At 41.6% G+C, this 17,451-nt stretch overlaps 1 protein-coding gene across 1 annotated transcript in view; it reads left to right on the plus strand.

Annotated features, from left to right (window-relative positions):
- PLXNC1 (plexin C1) overlaps positions 1–17,451 on the plus strand; it is a 74,396-nt gene that overhangs the window by 9,271 nt on the left and 47,674 nt on the right. Inside the window, exons 2-7 of the mRNA XM_077339053.1 lie at positions 1,757–1,885; positions 4,847–4,981; positions 7,161–7,261; positions 9,839–9,947; positions 11,339–11,498; positions 15,884–15,959. Of these exons, the coding sequence (XP_077195168.1) occupies positions 1,757–1,885; positions 4,847–4,981; positions 7,161–7,261; positions 9,839–9,947; positions 11,339–11,498; positions 15,884–15,959 (710 nt within the window). The remainder of the gene's footprint in view (positions 1–1,756; positions 1,886–4,846; positions 4,982–7,160; positions 7,262–9,838; positions 9,948–11,338; positions 11,499–15,883; positions 15,960–17,451) is intronic.

Genomic DNA, 17,451 nt, shown 5'->3' on the forward strand with positions numbered 1-17,451 from the left:
GGGGTATAGGGGAGAAGACAGTCACATAGATATGAAGGACCCCGTCTGTTTCACGCTTTAAAGGTAAGTGTTCCAACATTATTTAGGCCACCACCAATCTAAACAGCAATACATTTGTGCCATTTTATGCAACTTGTGTAATTAGTATCTAATGCTAATTATTCATTTACTAAAAATACTCAGCTACTGAGTAGCAAAGTATCATGATATGTGTTAAGTTTCACCTTAAAAAACATTTAAATCCTGAAAATTAAAAGCTGACTATTGAGGAGGCTTTCAGTGCAATCCTAAACAGATTTACATACTTAAAAATTAACTGAAGGCAATGGATTTAGAAGCGCATAAGTCTGTTTAAGATTCTGCTTTTTAAAAATTTTTATGCTATATTGCAAAATAATAAAAGGCACTGAAGGCTCTATGGAACTGTAAGATGATACTTGCCTGACACTGCCAAGAAGGTTGTCTTTGCAATGCCAGTTAGTGTGACTGCATCAGCAGACTGAGATCTTATGATTGTACCAACTTCCTGTTTGCTTCTGTTTTCAGTTCAAAATAGTCATCATTATATTTAAAGGTTTTAGGACCATAATACTTGAAGAGCTAAGATTATTTCTTAAGGCCTGTTCTGTTCATTTCCGCTTTTGATTGTAAAATGGGTACTGAAAAAGGATAAGAACATACTCAGTTGTAGTACCCCAGCTATTTCTTAAGAATGTAAGATTGTAAAATATGTGGGTTCAGTAACCACATGACACTGGAATCATTGCCACTCTTTTAATTGTGAGAGTGCATGATAGAAGAAGCACCAAAACGTCACTCTACAAAACCCCCCTAAGACCTCAACATTTATACATGCAGTCAACAATGGGACTGGCCAAGGCGGCAAGCCATTGCCACAGACCTCTTGATTAATTTAAACTGATGGGCTGTCGCTGTGGCCGCGACAGTTAGAGTCCAGGTCCACCCGATCCTACCATGAACCATGTGTTCAGTCCTCTGTAGGATCGTCTGCATGTCCACATACACAACAAAAATACTTTTTTTTCCTTTTTCTATGTCATGCTGTAGCATAGAGGTTATTGATAATAGGAATTACACAGTTTCCTTCAACTCTATTTTTTAAAAAGTCCAACTTCAACTCTGTATTGTTTAAAAACAGATGAGTAATTTTTGTTACAAGTAATCAAAATTGTTCTTTTATATAATTGTATCCTGAAGCACTTAAACTTCCAGCATCTTTTGAACTAAACAGGCACAATGTATTACATTCATAATAACTATGAATACTGTTGACCTAATATTATGGTGGGATGTGTATGTATTGCTGCAACTCATGATCAGAGGGAACTATGTCAATAAGGCACGGTTGTTATCTGTGTGAATGCTTAGAGTGTTCCCAAAAGTAAATAAGCATGCATTTTCTGCCTTGATCTCTTCATTCATGTTCAGCATTAGAACCAAATAGCTTACTTGGAAGAGCATTCATTCTTCATTGTTTTTCTTATATACTGGACATCAGTTTTTATTGCTGAACTCAAACAATCTGAGAATGATTACTGTATGTATGTGTGTGAGACAAGAGACTACTTAAATATCTACGCTTTGAAGCCCTGTTTGAAATGAATGATGCATCACAGATCTGTACTCTAGACTCTAGTGGTGCTTACAGGAGCTAGTGATAGTTTTGAAAGTAACACTTTGAACATATGATTAAATTACTCATATTCATATTTTTTTCATGTGTTTGATTTTTCAGGACAGTAAAACAGAACCAGTTAACAAGTCACCTTTTCTGAATCACTCTAATTTAGCATCAGTTTATGCTACAGTAATTCAGAAAACACCTGTTTTGTTTTTGGGAACAGGAAATGGACAGTTATTGAAGGTAGGTAGTCATTACGTATGTTTATTCTCTTATTTTACATGTTAGGGCTGCATCTACTTGGGTTCTGTGAAAACACTTCCCTGCCACAACAGTGTGGGAGTGGATGCAGAATGCTTCCACATGCCCTGTGCCTGTCCTGCTCACTGCTGCCTTCACCACCTTGCACTCTTTTCCTACATGAGGCCTTTGGAGAAGCACAGGTATGAGAGGGATTGTAGGAGGGTTCCCCATAGCCTCTCTCCCCCTCCCCATTTCCAGCTGAGTTCAGTTTAGAAAAAGGGGGAAAAATCTTTTAAAGGGCCAAAAGGAGGAAGGAAATGCAGAATTTACCTCTGATATTTTGAAGCCAGTTTCTCTCTGCCTTTCTCCCATTTGTAACTGGATGGAAGATCTGCCTGCAACCACCCTATGAACTGGGTCAGATAAATCTTTCTTTGATCACATTTAAAGGCTGAAGCCCCGAGAAGCCCATGAGTTATGGTCATGATCATGGTATCATACGAATGCTCCCATTTAACTGGGGGGCCTCTTGCATTTCCAATGGGGACAGATCCCTTTGTGGAAACAGCCTGTGTTCCAACATGTTTGTTCTTGTTATTTCATTTTTCTTATGAGAAACTGTTTCATTGATATTAAAAAAACAAGGTTGATATACAGTTGCTAAACAAGCTCACAAGGATTCTGCATGAACAGTAATTCATTTCAGTGGCTAGATGTGGCTCTGTATATGTGCCCTGCATTGAGGCAAAAGTGAAGTCCTTGCATGAAGGGGAACTTCATGAGTAATCCTTAACACTATTTTGCTCCCTTATATATTTGGGAAACAGCCTCCTGGGAGGAGACTGTCTGGGACCCTGTCCATCCAGGTCCACCCTGATTGGCCCTCCCCCTCTAGCTCCCACCCTCCCTCCTTGCCTGCTAGAAGCCTTGTGGCAGCAGCCTCCATTGTCGCCCACGAGGAGAAAGGCAGCGACAGGGCTTTGCAGCCCATAGGTACGCTCCTTCTGGGAGGGAGCTGGGGGGGGGAGAGTTTGCAGCCTCCCTGCGGGCCGCATAGCCCTGTCGCCGGTGGCGGAGTGGGGGCTTTCCATTCCCTGTAGTCCGGGAAGTACTCTTGCTGCAGCAAGAGTGCTCACCGGGCCAAAGGGAGCCTCCTGCTGCAGCACCTCTGGCGGGGAAGGAGCTTCCCACCCCCTTTAGCCCACTTTGCGGGCCAAAGGGAGCCGTGGCGACCCTCTCATGTCTTCCTGCCTGCTGCCCCTTTCAAAGCCCATTTTTAAAATAGACTTTTATACTAGTAATGTAATAATAATAATTGCTGTATTAGACTGAAAGGCAGCATTGGTATCAAGACAGACAGTGTATCATGGAACATTCATTTATTCCATTATCATAATACTGTGTATTCCTTGATAAAATTATGAATAGAAGAAATGTTTATTATAAAACTTCTCTAGCTTCCTTTCTTGTTCAAAAGATGTTAGCTTATTCATTATTTGTTCTCTTCCACTCACCTGATGCGGAGGAGCTTTGCTCCTGCCTGAGCACTTAAAAACAGCTATGCTTGCCCCCACATGAGGAACAGACATATATATATGTATTGCTGGCAGTGCTTCTGTGAAATAGTTTTGCACAGTGTTTAACATGGTTCATATATTACTATTAATGCTAGCAATGCTTAGCAAATATATGTTCATACTTAGAATAGATGGGAGACCTGAAAGAAGTTGAGGAGCTGGGAGACAGCAGAAATTGGAGGTGGGGTCAGGGAGTGACATCAGACCAGTGGTGGCAACAATGGGGAGTGGGGCAGGGAACGTGGATGTGGAGGGGGCAGGCCTAATGGCAGTAAGAAAGCTGGGAACCATGGTGGGACCAGCAGCAGAAGGGGCAAAGATGCCAGAAGCCACAGCAGGCCCAGGATCAGCTGTAGAGGGCAGCACCTTGGAGAAGGCCAGCTGGCATCAGCAGCAACTGTAAAGGACTATCTGATGCCAGTTCCACTGCAGCTGATCCTACAGGACCCACCAAAGCGAGTGAGCATGGGGCAGGAGTACCTTTGCTCCTGGTTAGCACTACTGCCATTGGCTCACATAGGGAAAATGAGGGTTGCAGCCTGAGTCTAGGAAGTCAATACCTCACCACTGGGAGCTTCCCCAAAACATGGTGATGGGAGGGTGGGTTGCCCTGATTCCTGCATCTACAGAGGAGGTTGGTGTATTGTGCTGTGCTTCCACAGACAATCATAAAACCATATCATACTGTTGGAAGGGGCCATAGTCAGACCCCCTTCTCAGTCTAGTTGGATCCCCTGCCCAATGCAAGATCAGCCTAAAGCAGCCTTTCTCAACTTTTTTACCATTGAGAAACCCCTGAAACATTCCTTAGGCTGTGAGAAACTCCAGAAGTAGCACCATCGTGTAGAATATGGTTGGGAAACATAGCTGTGTACATGCCCACCTGGGACCATTCTCCTTCCCACCCCCTCCAGGCCCATCATTGGCCATTTTGGGAACAGGGTGGTGGCTCAACATGACCATTTAAGGTCATATCACTTTATAAATGTTTAACAAATTTTTAAAAGATATAAAATTAATTAACTTCCTCTTATTCAGGGAACCCTTCCAGGGCCATCAAGAAACCCCAAGGTTTCACAAAACCCTGGTTGAGAGAACTTGGCCTAAAGCATCCATGATAACTATCTGCCCAGGAGCTGTTTAAAGACCACCGGTGAGGAGGAGCTCACCAACTCCTTGGGCAATCGATCCCACTGCGATTCCACATTGTTTTAGTCTTGTTAGGGAGAAAAAGCAGGATATAAAATAATGCCTATAACCTCACAAGGGCTAAAAAGATGAGATGTATTGACAGCAGAGGACATGGAGATCAAGGATGGGGATGACTCCTGAAAGAGTATTTGCAAACTTGTTATAGATAACTGTATGTGTCTTGTTCATTTAGGTTACCCTTGATGAGAAAATGACACCAAGTTGCCCAGATATTTTGTATGAAATTGAAGAAGAAACTGAAGTTTTTTACAAACTTGAATTTGATCCTCTGGATAAAAACTTCATCTATCTTCCATCTACTAAAGAGGTTAAGTATTGACAGTGCTGTCAAATGCACACATGCATTAACTGCTAAAAAGTTGAGTAACAGATTTCACCAGAGTTGAATCCACAAAAGGCTTTTTCCCCCTGTGGTGGTACTATTGATGGTCAATCTGCACTTGCAGTGGAGATTCCACACAGCACTGGGTAATTTTTTTTTAATCATCATTAGCAGCAAGGCTTTTTTTTTTGCAGCAGCAGCAGCAGAAGCATATTGCTTCCCATCCCCATGATTGTCATGCCACCATCTTGATTCTCCTGCCCAGAGTAACCACCATCTCACCCTAGCTACTCATTGCAGGCATCCTTAAATCTACTGCCAACACTTGTCTTCTACTTGAGTAGGATGAGATGAACTTCAGACCATGTTGTCCCCAGCATCTTCTCTACTCTAGGAGAACAGCCTCTGATTGGCTCCAGCTCCCAGTAAGCAGCCCTGACTTAAATGGCCAGAGTTTGCTGGTCCCAGATGGGTCTTCTCTTTCAACACTAAATCATAGAATCATAGAGTTGGAAGGGACCTGATGGGTCATATAGTCCAACCCCCTGCACGATGCAGAACACTCACATCCCAATCGCTCATCTACTGTAACCTGCCACCCCTTTGCCTTCACAGAATCAGCTTCTCCGTCAGATGGCTATCTGGCCTCTGTTTAAAAATTTCCAAAGATGGAGAACCCACCACCTCCCGAGGAAGCCTGTTCCACTGAGAAACCGCTCTGTCAGGAACTTCTTCTGGATGTTTAGATGGAATTTCTTTTGAATTAATTCATCCCATTTGTTCTGGTCTGTCCCTCTGGGGCAAGAGAGAACAATTCTGCTCATCCTCCATATGGCACCCTTTTAAATACTTGAAGATTGTTATCAGATCCCCTCTCAGTCGTCTCCTCTCTAGGCTAAACAGACCAAACTTCCCCAACCTTTCTTCATATGTCATGGTCTCCAAACCCCTCACCATCTTTGTTGCCCTCCTCTGGACACGTTCCAGTTTGTCAACATCCCTCTTCAATTGGAGGGCCAAAAACTGAACACAGTACTCCAAGTGGGGCTGAACCAGAGCAGAGTAAAGTGGCACCATCACCTCCCGTTATCTGGACATGATATTCCGTTTGAGACAGCCCCAAATCCCATTTGCCTTTTCAGCCACTGAGTCACACTGCTGACTCATGTTCAATGTATGGTCTACTAAGACTCCTAGATCCTTTTCGCACATGCTACTGCCAAGAAAAGTCCCCCCCCCAATCTTATACTGTTGTATTTGTTTTTTCCTACCTAAATGCAGAACTTTACATTTGTCCCTATTGAACTTCATTTTATTTAGTTTAGCCCAGTTGTTGAGCCTATCAAAATCATCCTGTATTCTGTTGCTGTCTTCAGTTGTGTTTGCTACCCCTCCCAGTTTAGTATCAGCTGCAAATTTAATACGTTGAACAACATAGGCCCCAGGACAGATCCTTGGCGTACTCCACTGGTCACTCTTTTCCAAGAAGATGCGGAATCATTAACAAGTACCCACTGGGTACTATTTGTCAACCAGTTATTGATCCACCTGACAGAATTAGGATCCATACCACATTTTACCAACTTGTGAACAATATCAGGTGGAACCTTATCAAAAGGCCCTTCTCTTTTCCTTGCCTCGGCTGTGCTACACATGACTTTAAAGGTGGGGGGATTAGGTGTGCAGGAAATGGGTGGTTCTCATCTTGTGTGGAAATGGAGAATAGCATCTTGAGGCAGTGAAAAAAGAATGCACAAGTCAGAAGGCTGAAACAGGCAAAATCTTCTGTGTGGACTTTTCCCTGGGCAGATCCTTGTTAACTGGTCAAGAAAATCTACTGCATGGCTTTGCTATGGCTCAGAACAGAGCAGAAATCTGATTATCTACTGGGATTATTTCTGGTAGTCTGAGATCCTAAACTCTGCAAATGATTTGTTGGGGAAAAATTGATTTAATTGCATATAGGAGTGAACAAGCATTTTAGCATAGAATGGTTTATCAGTTGCATGTGTTTATCATCTCTGACTTTTATAAAACAATGATGTTTTAAAGGGGGGTGGGGATGTAGATTGATGATTTGTTACCATGCATAATGAAAACATCATTTGATCTTTTCAAAAGAATGAATGGGAATTTATAAAATTCGCTGTTTTCTGTGTTTCAGCTCAGGAGAGTACAAGTTGCAAATTGCACTAAGTATATTTCTTGTAAAGAATGTTTATCTGCAATGGACCCATACTGTGGATGGTGCCATTTGAACAAAAGGTATTCTTTTTCTCTTTAAGATCAATGAATAGTGCTGTATTATCATTAATCTTTCATTCTTAATAGCTTGAAGCTATATGCAGAGCGTTTTTATATAAAGCCATTTGTTTGTACTTGAGTGCTGTAGTTTGTAATGATGCAACTTATACTAATGAGAGCATATACTTTTTCCTAGGCCCAGCTCTTTGGCTGGGTCCACAGGCAGAATTTTGGGGTCCTGTCACTGTAATGCCCTCTTGCACAAGTTCATTGAAATAAATAAGAATGTAAACTGATTATCTGTTTTCAAACGGATAACTGATCATATATTACCCTGCTCCATTTTGAATAACATGCCAGTGAAAGCCTATTGTGGTAAATGGAGATAAGCACACATAAGAGTGATATGTACAGAAAAATATTGTGTGTGTGTTGGGGGTGAATGGAGTTACTAGAAACCAAGGAGGGAAAAGAGAGGATAGATGACTTCTGTGAAAAATGACAATTTAAGCATTTTTCACATGGTTAAGCCAACTTGCAATCAGCTTGAAAATAAAATCACCCTAGAAGTGCTCTAAAAAAGGCAGAAAGCCCAGTGAAACTCTGATATTGACCCAACAAACCGTAGAATAAGTTGTACATGTGTAGAATTGGCCTCTGTCTTTGCTACATAGCTTTTATTGATTTCAAAGAGATTTCTGTGGAACTTGTTCTGTGTGAACTGTTCTGCTGATATGTTACAGCCCCCTCTGACTGGCACAGTGAGAGAGAGGTAGGGTTGCTAGACCCCTTCTTGGTGGAGGCAGGAATCGCCTGCCCCTTAGCCGCCAACCAGCTGGCCAGCATGAGGGAGTTTACCAAGAGAAAGACTCGGGCCTCGTTGCTGGTGTTGCACCAGAAGTGATGTTATGCCAGTAACATCTGGGTGACTCTCTGGTATTTGGGTATTGACTCTATGGTAGAAGCTGGTTTTACCATAGAGTTTTTGTCCAAATACCAGAGTGTCACCTGGACATTACCAGCATGATATCACTTCCTGTCCTTATTTGGAATTAGGGAAATGTTTTTAGGACAAGGTTGTACTTGCGCAGAATGAGCAGCAGGAAGATTTTGATGGAAGGCAATCTACAGCATGTAGATAATGATCTTATCTACTGGGCTGTGTATTACTGAAAACATAGACAATAGGCATATATTTATTATTTAACTATGAATATTTTTGCCCACAATAAATATTCTCTAATGTGTATGATGTGAATGTATCATTGAATAGTTCAGTGCTACAAAGTTCTGTTTGATCTCCAGAAATGTTATCATCTCCATTATGAATGTAATAGCTTGTTTCTATCCATCAAATTTTATGTTTTTCTTACCTTTCAGATAGCATATGCTAAGATAAATGTGCTACCTGTGTCATTGTCTCTCTTAAGTATAACTTTAGCTAACGTTACATATACAAATGTTGCTTGCAGGAAACTAAGCCAGATAAAAGGTAAAGGTATCCCCTGTGAAAGCACCGAGTCATGTCTGACCCTTGGGGTGACGCCCTCCAGCGTTTTCATGGCAGACTTAATATGGGGTGGCTTGCCATTCCCTTCCCCAGTCTTTCCTGTTTACCCCCCAGCAAGCTGGGTACTCATTTTACCGACCTCGGAAGGATGGAAGGTTGAATCAACCTTGAGCTGGCTGCTGGGATTGAACCCCCAGCCTCATGGGCAGAGTTTTCAGACGGCATGTCTGCTGCCTTACCACTCTGTGCCACAAGAGGCTCTGTTAGATTTCATAAATATTTCAGATAATCCAAATTTACATGCTGACTATTTACAATGATGTATTTTATATGTTAAAATAAATAAATTTTAGCTTGATAAAAACATTTAGTAATGCATATATTTCAATCGCTCACATGACTTCAAAATCAGGAATTTTTAAAATCTTTTAAAGCCTTTTCTTGATAAGACTTATGCATGATAGATTGAGTAGCATAGTGGTTAGACTACACCTGAGGTGACCCATATTCTAATCTCTGCTGATCATAAAACTCACTGGGATTCCTTGGACCAATGATATCACCTAACTTAACTTTCAGGATTGTTGCAAAGATAAAATGGAGAAAGGGAGAGCAATGTATACCACCTTGAGCTTCTTGGAAACAGTGTGGGGGAAATATACTAAATTGATGACAGGTTATATAGTCAAGAAGGCACAATATGATGGAACACAACAGTGGCATTAAAAATGGCAGCTTTGTGGCAGCATAACTTACCAAGTGTCATTATGATGTGAACATCAACACTATTATTTGACATAATTTTTCCGGGTTACAAGTAATATAAGTAATTTGTGCCCTGGTCATGTGGAAAGAACAGATTGATTAAAGAGAAAATTGTAATAAATGTTAAGTGATTGCATCTGCACCACAGGTTCTCAAGCTATTGAAAGTTTAGTAGGCAATATTGGAAGGGCAGTTACAAATAAGTAGAGCAGATAATTCAGAAATGTATATCACAGTTGAGGTAGTGCAATAAAAATAAATTAGACTTCTATATAAAATGGAAATCCATTTTTATCACACATGCATATTTGGATTTATTTCAGGTGCACTTTAAAAGAAGAATGTTCAAATAATTCAAGGATCTGGGTAGACATTTCAGAAGGAGTGGATAAATGCCTGAAAATCCATGTATCTGGTACTTACAGAGGTGGGGTATGTTATAAATACATTTTATTTTCTGGTACTTTTATTTTCTGGTACTTACAGAGGTGGGGTATGTTATAAATACATTTTATTTTAATATAAGTGTTCATGGTGTAAGGTCATTATTTATAGGCATTCTGCTTAACCATAGAACCATAGAGTTGGAAGGGGCCATGCAGGCAATCTAGTTCAACCCTCTGCTTGGTTGATGGTAGTTAAGTTGCTTAACCTTTTATTGAAGCTATCTCAGTGCTTTCATCTGCTAAGTAAATCACAGAGTTATAGTTTTTTTTTCTGAATGCTTTGTCTCTTTACCTAATCCTGGAATCTACCAATATACACATACATCCTAGCAGTACAGACAAGCTCTGGGACATTGGTGTTTCTGTGCCAGTATACCAGGAATGGCATAACTGTGGTTCACAAGCAAGAGTAGAAGTTACCTGCAGATGATGGAGTGATTCTTGGGTCAGCCACAGTTGCTAAGGTCAGGATGCTACTGCAGCTATTGCTGTAACATAAGGATTTCTCTGTTGCATTTAAATTGTGCTGCTAGTTGTACTGAAAAAATATGTGACTTCTCTAGCACCACACCTCTTTCCCACCTGTAGCACCCACCTCTAACTCCTTTGCGCACTTACCTGGGAGTAAGCTCCATGGAATACAGGGGACCTTAGGACCAAACTAGATGACCTCATCCTTGAGTCCACAATAGATATAAATTTTAGAGTTTGTTTTTTAACTCTTCAGAATACAGTCAGTGCCGAAACCTGCTGGGTACTGTGATGTGGAGGATAAAGGGCTCTTCTCTCCCTCCATAATTTTAAAGAATATCAGTTTTCAGCAGGATTTGACCTCTGCAGCATTTTGAAACGTTAAAATGGTTCTGTGACTTCATGGCAGACTCAGCAGAGTGATATCATCATCTAGTAAATAAACCTGGATAAGATTGCACTGTTTAACACTTCTCATTTCTAAATATTTTAATGCAATCAAACATATGCTTAAAGCATTGATTGGTAAAGGAAAAGGCCTCTGATAAAGCAGGAGTCTTCTGTAACAATTCTTTCTTCTAATTTGCAATGGAATTGACCGCCCTTGCCAGTGTAGTAATATGAATGGTCCTCCATGCTGACAGTCTTCTGTGACCATTTGCCTCAATACAAATACAGACATTCTTAAAAATGGAATAGAACAGAGTTAGAGTACAATCCTGTGTAGAATTGCTTCACTTTAATTCTACGGATGTCATTCTTATTAGACTGTCTGAACTCTGTATGGGATTAAGCTGTTAATTTTGCTCATCAATATTTGTAGTGTTTTTAACTTTATTATCTTTAAAGTTTCTCCAGTCTGCCTTCCCAGAATTAAATAAATATGGTAATCACTCTTGTTTTTAGATTACTGTGACTTCAGTTGGAAATTTTTCAGGCCTTTCTGAAAGGAATTCCAGTTGCAAGGTGATTAATACAGAGACCAACAAAACTCTTTGTGAAAATAAGTCTCTAGATATCATGAATTGTTCCTGTTATCTGCATTCTGAAGCTATAACTGGCAACTGTAAGTTTATTTAATATTTTACCTACACCATATGATACTTTTTCTGTCCTTTTTTATGCCTGATGACTCAAGAATCTTCATAGGCACAATGCATTCAATAAAATGATGCTTGTAGTAACATAAACACTTATTTCCCCCCTCTAATTTACTGTTACATATGTACACTTGGCATTAGAAATGTAAATACTAGTTCTGTAATGTACCACAGGGTGGTATACTAAATAAATAAATAATAAAAAAGTGGGCTTCCCAAAGACCTAACATCAGATCCTCCCCATCTGGCCAACCATTTTCAAGTGTGCCCTTCTATACAAGTGGTTCTCAACATTTCATATCTTCTGTCCTGTTGATCAGTCTGTCATAGTACCTAGGCCTCTTTATGAGAGAAATAAAAATTCCACTTTTTCTGAGAGGGACATTGGGTATATGCTGACCACACCCAGCTTGGACATATGGAGTATGCTGCTGACTCCCAGCTGTAACTGTTAATGAATGACTAGTCAGATACACCCCCAGATTCTTTAGCCAGATGTCTGGAGCCAATGGTGGGATGGCTCCAACAGAGTCACCTGGGGCTCAGTCCCTTGAAGACAGGTCCTATGGCTCAGGAAAAAGGGGACAGTAAAGGAAGCACATCTTCCCTGGCTTGATGATGTACAATTAACAGCTTCATGTACCATCAAGAGTTTGGGGGTGGCCTTTGATGCCTCCTTATTGATGGAGGCACAGGTCACAAATGTAGTGCACCAGGTGTTCTACTGTCTTCCCCAGCCAAAGCTACTAGTGTCCTATCTGGCCTTAGGAGACCTAGCCATAGTGCCCCTTGCAACAGTCACCTCCAATTTGTATTACTGTAACTTGGTCTACAGGGGGCTACCCTTGGCCTTGACTCAGAAATTATAGCCAATGCAGGACATAGCTGCACAGGTCCTCATGGGGACCCCATGGAGGGATCATATTTGGCCTGTCCTTCAGCATCTTCACTGGTTACTGGTGGAGTTCTGGATGAAGTTCAAGGTCCTGATATTGACTTTCAAGGCCCTATGTGGTCTGGGTCCTGCATTCCTGAGGGACTGCCTCACCCAGTATGTTCCCTGGAGAGCATTGCACTCTGCTAATATCAACTTGCTGGTAATATTGGGCTTCAAAGATATATGCCTGGCCTCAACCAGAACAAGGGCCTTTTTGGTGCTGGTACAAACCTGGTGGGATGAGTGGCCTTCAAAATGGCCTTCTTCTGTCAGGCTTATGGTTGTGGCCATGGCAATGGGGGAATAATACGGGCCTCTCCCTCCTCCTTGACTCCCCCACCCTTGTTTTAGATTCTCCCAGTCCAACGGAGGGGATTTAAGAGGGTGGGGGGAGTAGTATTTATTGTAAACTGTGCTGAACCCACTTGCAGGGAGGAGTGGTATAGAAATCCAACAAATACGTAAAAATACAGGCAGTCTGTTATTTATTATTTATAGTAAATTTCATGGATGCAGTACTATTGTTGGGAGTAAAATAATTTTCTATGGTTGTAATGGATAAGATCAGCGGGATGTGGCACACTGAAGACTCCTGATGGTGGGCAAGGAGAGCAGAAAATTAGAAGAAACACTATGTCCATTACTATCAGTGTGACTAAAGATCATGGATGGATTACCTGAGGCAGATAGGATTTGTGTGAGGCAGCACCATTACATTTACTAATGGACACACACGGGAGGAGTGATTCTTAATAATCATTTCCACATTCCATTGGTGATGGATGGTATGTGTATTATCTGTATTCTGGATAACGTCCTCATAGACAAATAGGAAATTGCCAGGTATACCCAGGAAATGCCATCTGCACCTTTCCTGTAGTCCTTTTAAAATTTTACTTTCCCTTCCAAAGGAAGTCAGAGCAACAACCTGAGGCTTTCAGCTTCAGCCAATTTACAGGCATGCTGATAGCAGTGAGTACAGTTACCAACTTTCTTTTCTGGCAGGGCTCTTGTGTGTTCTCTTAAGTGCAGCTGACAAATTTTCCTGGCATTGAAATACAATGAGAAAATGTGGAGCTGTTGATGTTTGGAACATCAAGCAGCCATTACAGGCCTAGGAATTTTTCCAGGAAGGAGAGCAGGCAATAGAGGGAGTCAATAGAACCAGCACAGGCTTGTGTGTTTGTTCATTGTTTTTCATTGCTGTTATATGTCTCTTCTGGAACTGTGCAGAGGTAATTTTCTCCCCAGTCTTTCGCTTTTACAAGTGTCCTTTTCTGGGTGGAGCAGAAGGGGTTTGTATGGTTTGTTATTCCCTAATGTGATTACTTCCATATTATTTATATTCATTAATAAATAATTTGTGTTAAGATGCTTTATTATACATTATAATTTTAATAGTTTATTGTAAATTTTACTAATGCTTATCCTGAATAAATAATCCTGTTGTTAATCCTTCCAAGTGGGAAGAAAGAAGTTTCTTGGTTCTTCAGAAGAACTTTAGTTCAGCAAAAGAATTGGAAAGCCCTTTCTGCTTTCAATTACTAGGATTTTGATCAAACCAATTAATATTGATGAAGAAAACCCTAAGGACTTCAACCCTTTGTTTATTATTTCTGTCTCAAGGTAGAACTAGTGATAATAACAGACCGAAAAGTCAGTGAGCTGGAGAAAGTGGAGTGACCCTTTCCTTTGTCTAACAGTTTGTAGATTTCTCCTAGCTACTGTTGTCCTTCTCCATAGCTGATTTGGGGACTGGAAATTTGTCTGGGGGGAAATAGTCTGGATAGGAGGAAATATCTCCTGCCCGTTGATTGCTCCCCTGCAAATCTACTTCTGCATTATCTTTGACTAGCACATGCATGCTTGCTGATATAGCAGTTACTTTTGCCCTCCCTTTGATTTCTTCCACAATGGTGGAGAAGTTGTGAGGAGGGGGGGGAATATCTTACTTGCACATTTACCATATTGCATAAGAGTAGTTCTACTTAATGTTAGGAGGAAGTTACTGTCTAGGTAGCTTTGAAAATCACTATAGAGATGTACAGTTACTCCCCATCTGACTTTGGGCCAGTCCCTGTCTTAGGGCCTGGTCTACCCCACTGGTATTACGAGGATTACCTGGTGAATAATGTTGAAAACTCCTTTAGGTCCCTCTTAGGAAAAAAGTAGTGGATAACATTAAAAAAAATAATCACAATGAGAAAACGAATGACTGCTGGTAATATTCAGGACCATTTGGATCTGTCTGTTAGCGTGCCACATGACTATCTGGCTTAGAGTTGAAGAAAGCCAGAATGAAAGGTTGAGTAAGAAAAGGTTGCTTCACATCAGCAAATGTACAGTTCAGGCTGTTGATAATGCTAACATCCGGAGGCAGTTGGCACCCTTCCTCCTTGCCACTTTAGAGGATTGTTCATTCAGGACTGTCTTTTAAAAGTGTTGTTTACATGAGTTATTGACTTGAGGGGACACCAATGATTTGACTGCATAGAAGCAAAATGTTTGCTGTGATCTGAAAAACACAGGCAACCTTAAGAAAGATAGAGAGCAGCCAAAAGTGGTGCTGTGTGTAAAGGAAGAGAAAAACTGATGCAGTTAAGAAGCCAAACTGCATCTAAAAGTCAGTATGGAAAAGCCCTAATTGTCGTTTCCTTTTCTCACCTCTCCTTTCTGAAGGAAAGAACTTAGACTGCGACCTTTTATGCATGGTGGCTGTGCTGTGCTGCCTCTGTTTTCTTGTGGCAGGGCAGCATGCCCCGCCACTTCCTGTGTGCTGACAAGGGAAGATTTTTTCCGGTGCACTCAGTCTGCCCCTGAGTTGTGCATGTACGTGTACAACTCCTGGGTGGAAAGGTTCAGCCACGCTTTGCCGTGGCGGCAGCAGTTACTTCCTCGCCACTGCAAAGTGGAATGGGGGTGTTTTCTGTCTCTGCTGGGAAACTGTAGGCCCATTCCCTATATGGATGGGACTTGCTGCGGCAAAAAAGGGAATGCTAAATAATCAGTCCCCTTGCTGTGGCACATTGGGGGCTCTAAAGCAGGCCAGGGCTGAGAGGGAGCCGGGCAGGTGGTGACATCATACATAAGCAGGGATTAGCCCTACTGCCATGCAAGTGCCAGCCTGGCCTTTTCTCCCCGTGCATAATCAGTCTGTGTGACAACATGCCAGGTCTAAAGAGATACATGCACCTGTACAATAAAATTTCTTTTATTGTAAATTGGGATTGGACTTTAATTGTAGGAAGCCACTTTAGAAGCCAGCCTTAGATGAAAAGTGGAGCATAAATATAATGAATAAATAAATAATAAAAATAAACTTTTATATTTTTGTTTAATTGTTTCTAGGTTTAAATCAGTTATTCTCTAAATATCATGTATTCCTTAAATGTCCTTTTTTCTGGTTCTTTGCAGTTCAAGTGTTACTCACTTCTGGCTCTCAGAATTTATCAGAAGTATTTGAATTTAACCACTGCTCTTTACAGAAAACGTAAGATGTATTTAACAATGTGTTTTATGTGAGTTTATGATGAGGAGGGATGTGGCATTGTAAAGCTTCCTCCCTCAGCATGTTGCATGTTGTGAGGTTGCCTATTTAGGGCTATTCCGCACAGCGTTAATGTTGCTGAAGTGTTACCATCGTGTAAATCTATTTATCTTTCAATATTCACGACGTCGTACACAATCTGCAACATTCCTGCAACACTTCCGCAAAAAGTGCCTTGTTGTAGCACTTTTCGGTGCAAACTCGCTAGACTTTTGAGAAAAACCTGCAACACACCCAAAAATGACATGTGCATTCTCAGTGTAGTGATAGCGAGCATGTCCCTCCCTAAGCTCTCGTACCTGAGCTTCCAGCGCTGCAATCACCATTTTTTCCCCTTAAACCGGCTAAAGCAACGAATAAGCGATGCTTCTTTGGCTGAAATCCATCCACAAGCAATTGTCTGTAAAGTTTCCAAGCACAATACAGCCCCCTGTTTGACACTGCCCATAATTTCAGCCAGAAATAGCACGGGAGGGGATTTTTTTTTTACTTTAAGAGCATGTAAACGATTAAGCGCCAGATCCTACGCCAGCGAAAAAGGTCTTTCTGATACATCGAATGAACAAATATGCGTTGCTACTGGTGTTTTCAGGTTTTAAAAAAACAGTTTTTAAAGGGAAGCAGGAACATAACAGTTAATTGGCTGTTCTGTATGATTGACGGCCAGGGGCAAGACCGGAAACTTGTCCGTTACACGAACAGCGCTAGTGGGAGAGCCTTTTTTTCGATAGAAACGGCTGTGTGTGTTACCGAGACCTGCTGCTTTTGATTGCAGCACTTTTCAATAGCGCTCAGATTTAGCAACATTGCCCGTTGTGTGGAATGGCCCTTAGTGTTACCAAAAAGGTTTGTAGCAATATGTCTAAAGATACTTTCAAGCCAGGAGAAAACAAAGAACCGAAGACAGGGGGATGGAGACTGTAGGATGGAGGGGGGAAGGTGTTGATCCTGATCCAAAAGGCTTAGTCCTTCAGGGTCTCCCTGTACCAAAGATCCCGGGACTTCAATGTATTGGCCTTAGGAGGGACAAGGCTGAGAGTTCGGCCATCTGGGTAATGGACTATCTGCCCAGCACACCACCTGATGCCCTGTTGGGTCTGCTGGAGGTGGCAGCTGCTTGGGCATTGCAGTACCCCATCCACACAGAGCCCCCATCCTCTGGAAGTGGCTCAGACCCGGTGTCATCCATGGCGGCACTTGATGTCAGCCCCACCCATCAAGCTGGCTACACCCTGGATCTGATCTTTGGTAAGGGGTTGATAGCAGTTAATGCCGCTCCATGGTCAGACCACTACTGCCTGAAGGCCTGTCTCAGTATTCCACTCACACCCTGTTTGGGCAGAGAGCATATTTTAGCTCTAGACTGGACTTCTGTAACTTGGTCTATGTGGTCCTACCCCTATCCTTGCTCTAGAAATTGCAGCTGGTCCAGAAC

This window comes from Paroedura picta, chromosome 5, assembly GCF_049243985.1.
Source record: "Paroedura picta isolate Pp20150507F chromosome 5, Ppicta_v3.0, whole genome shotgun sequence".
Lineage (NCBI taxonomy): Eukaryota > Metazoa > Chordata > Lepidosauria > Squamata > Gekkonidae > Paroedura > Paroedura picta.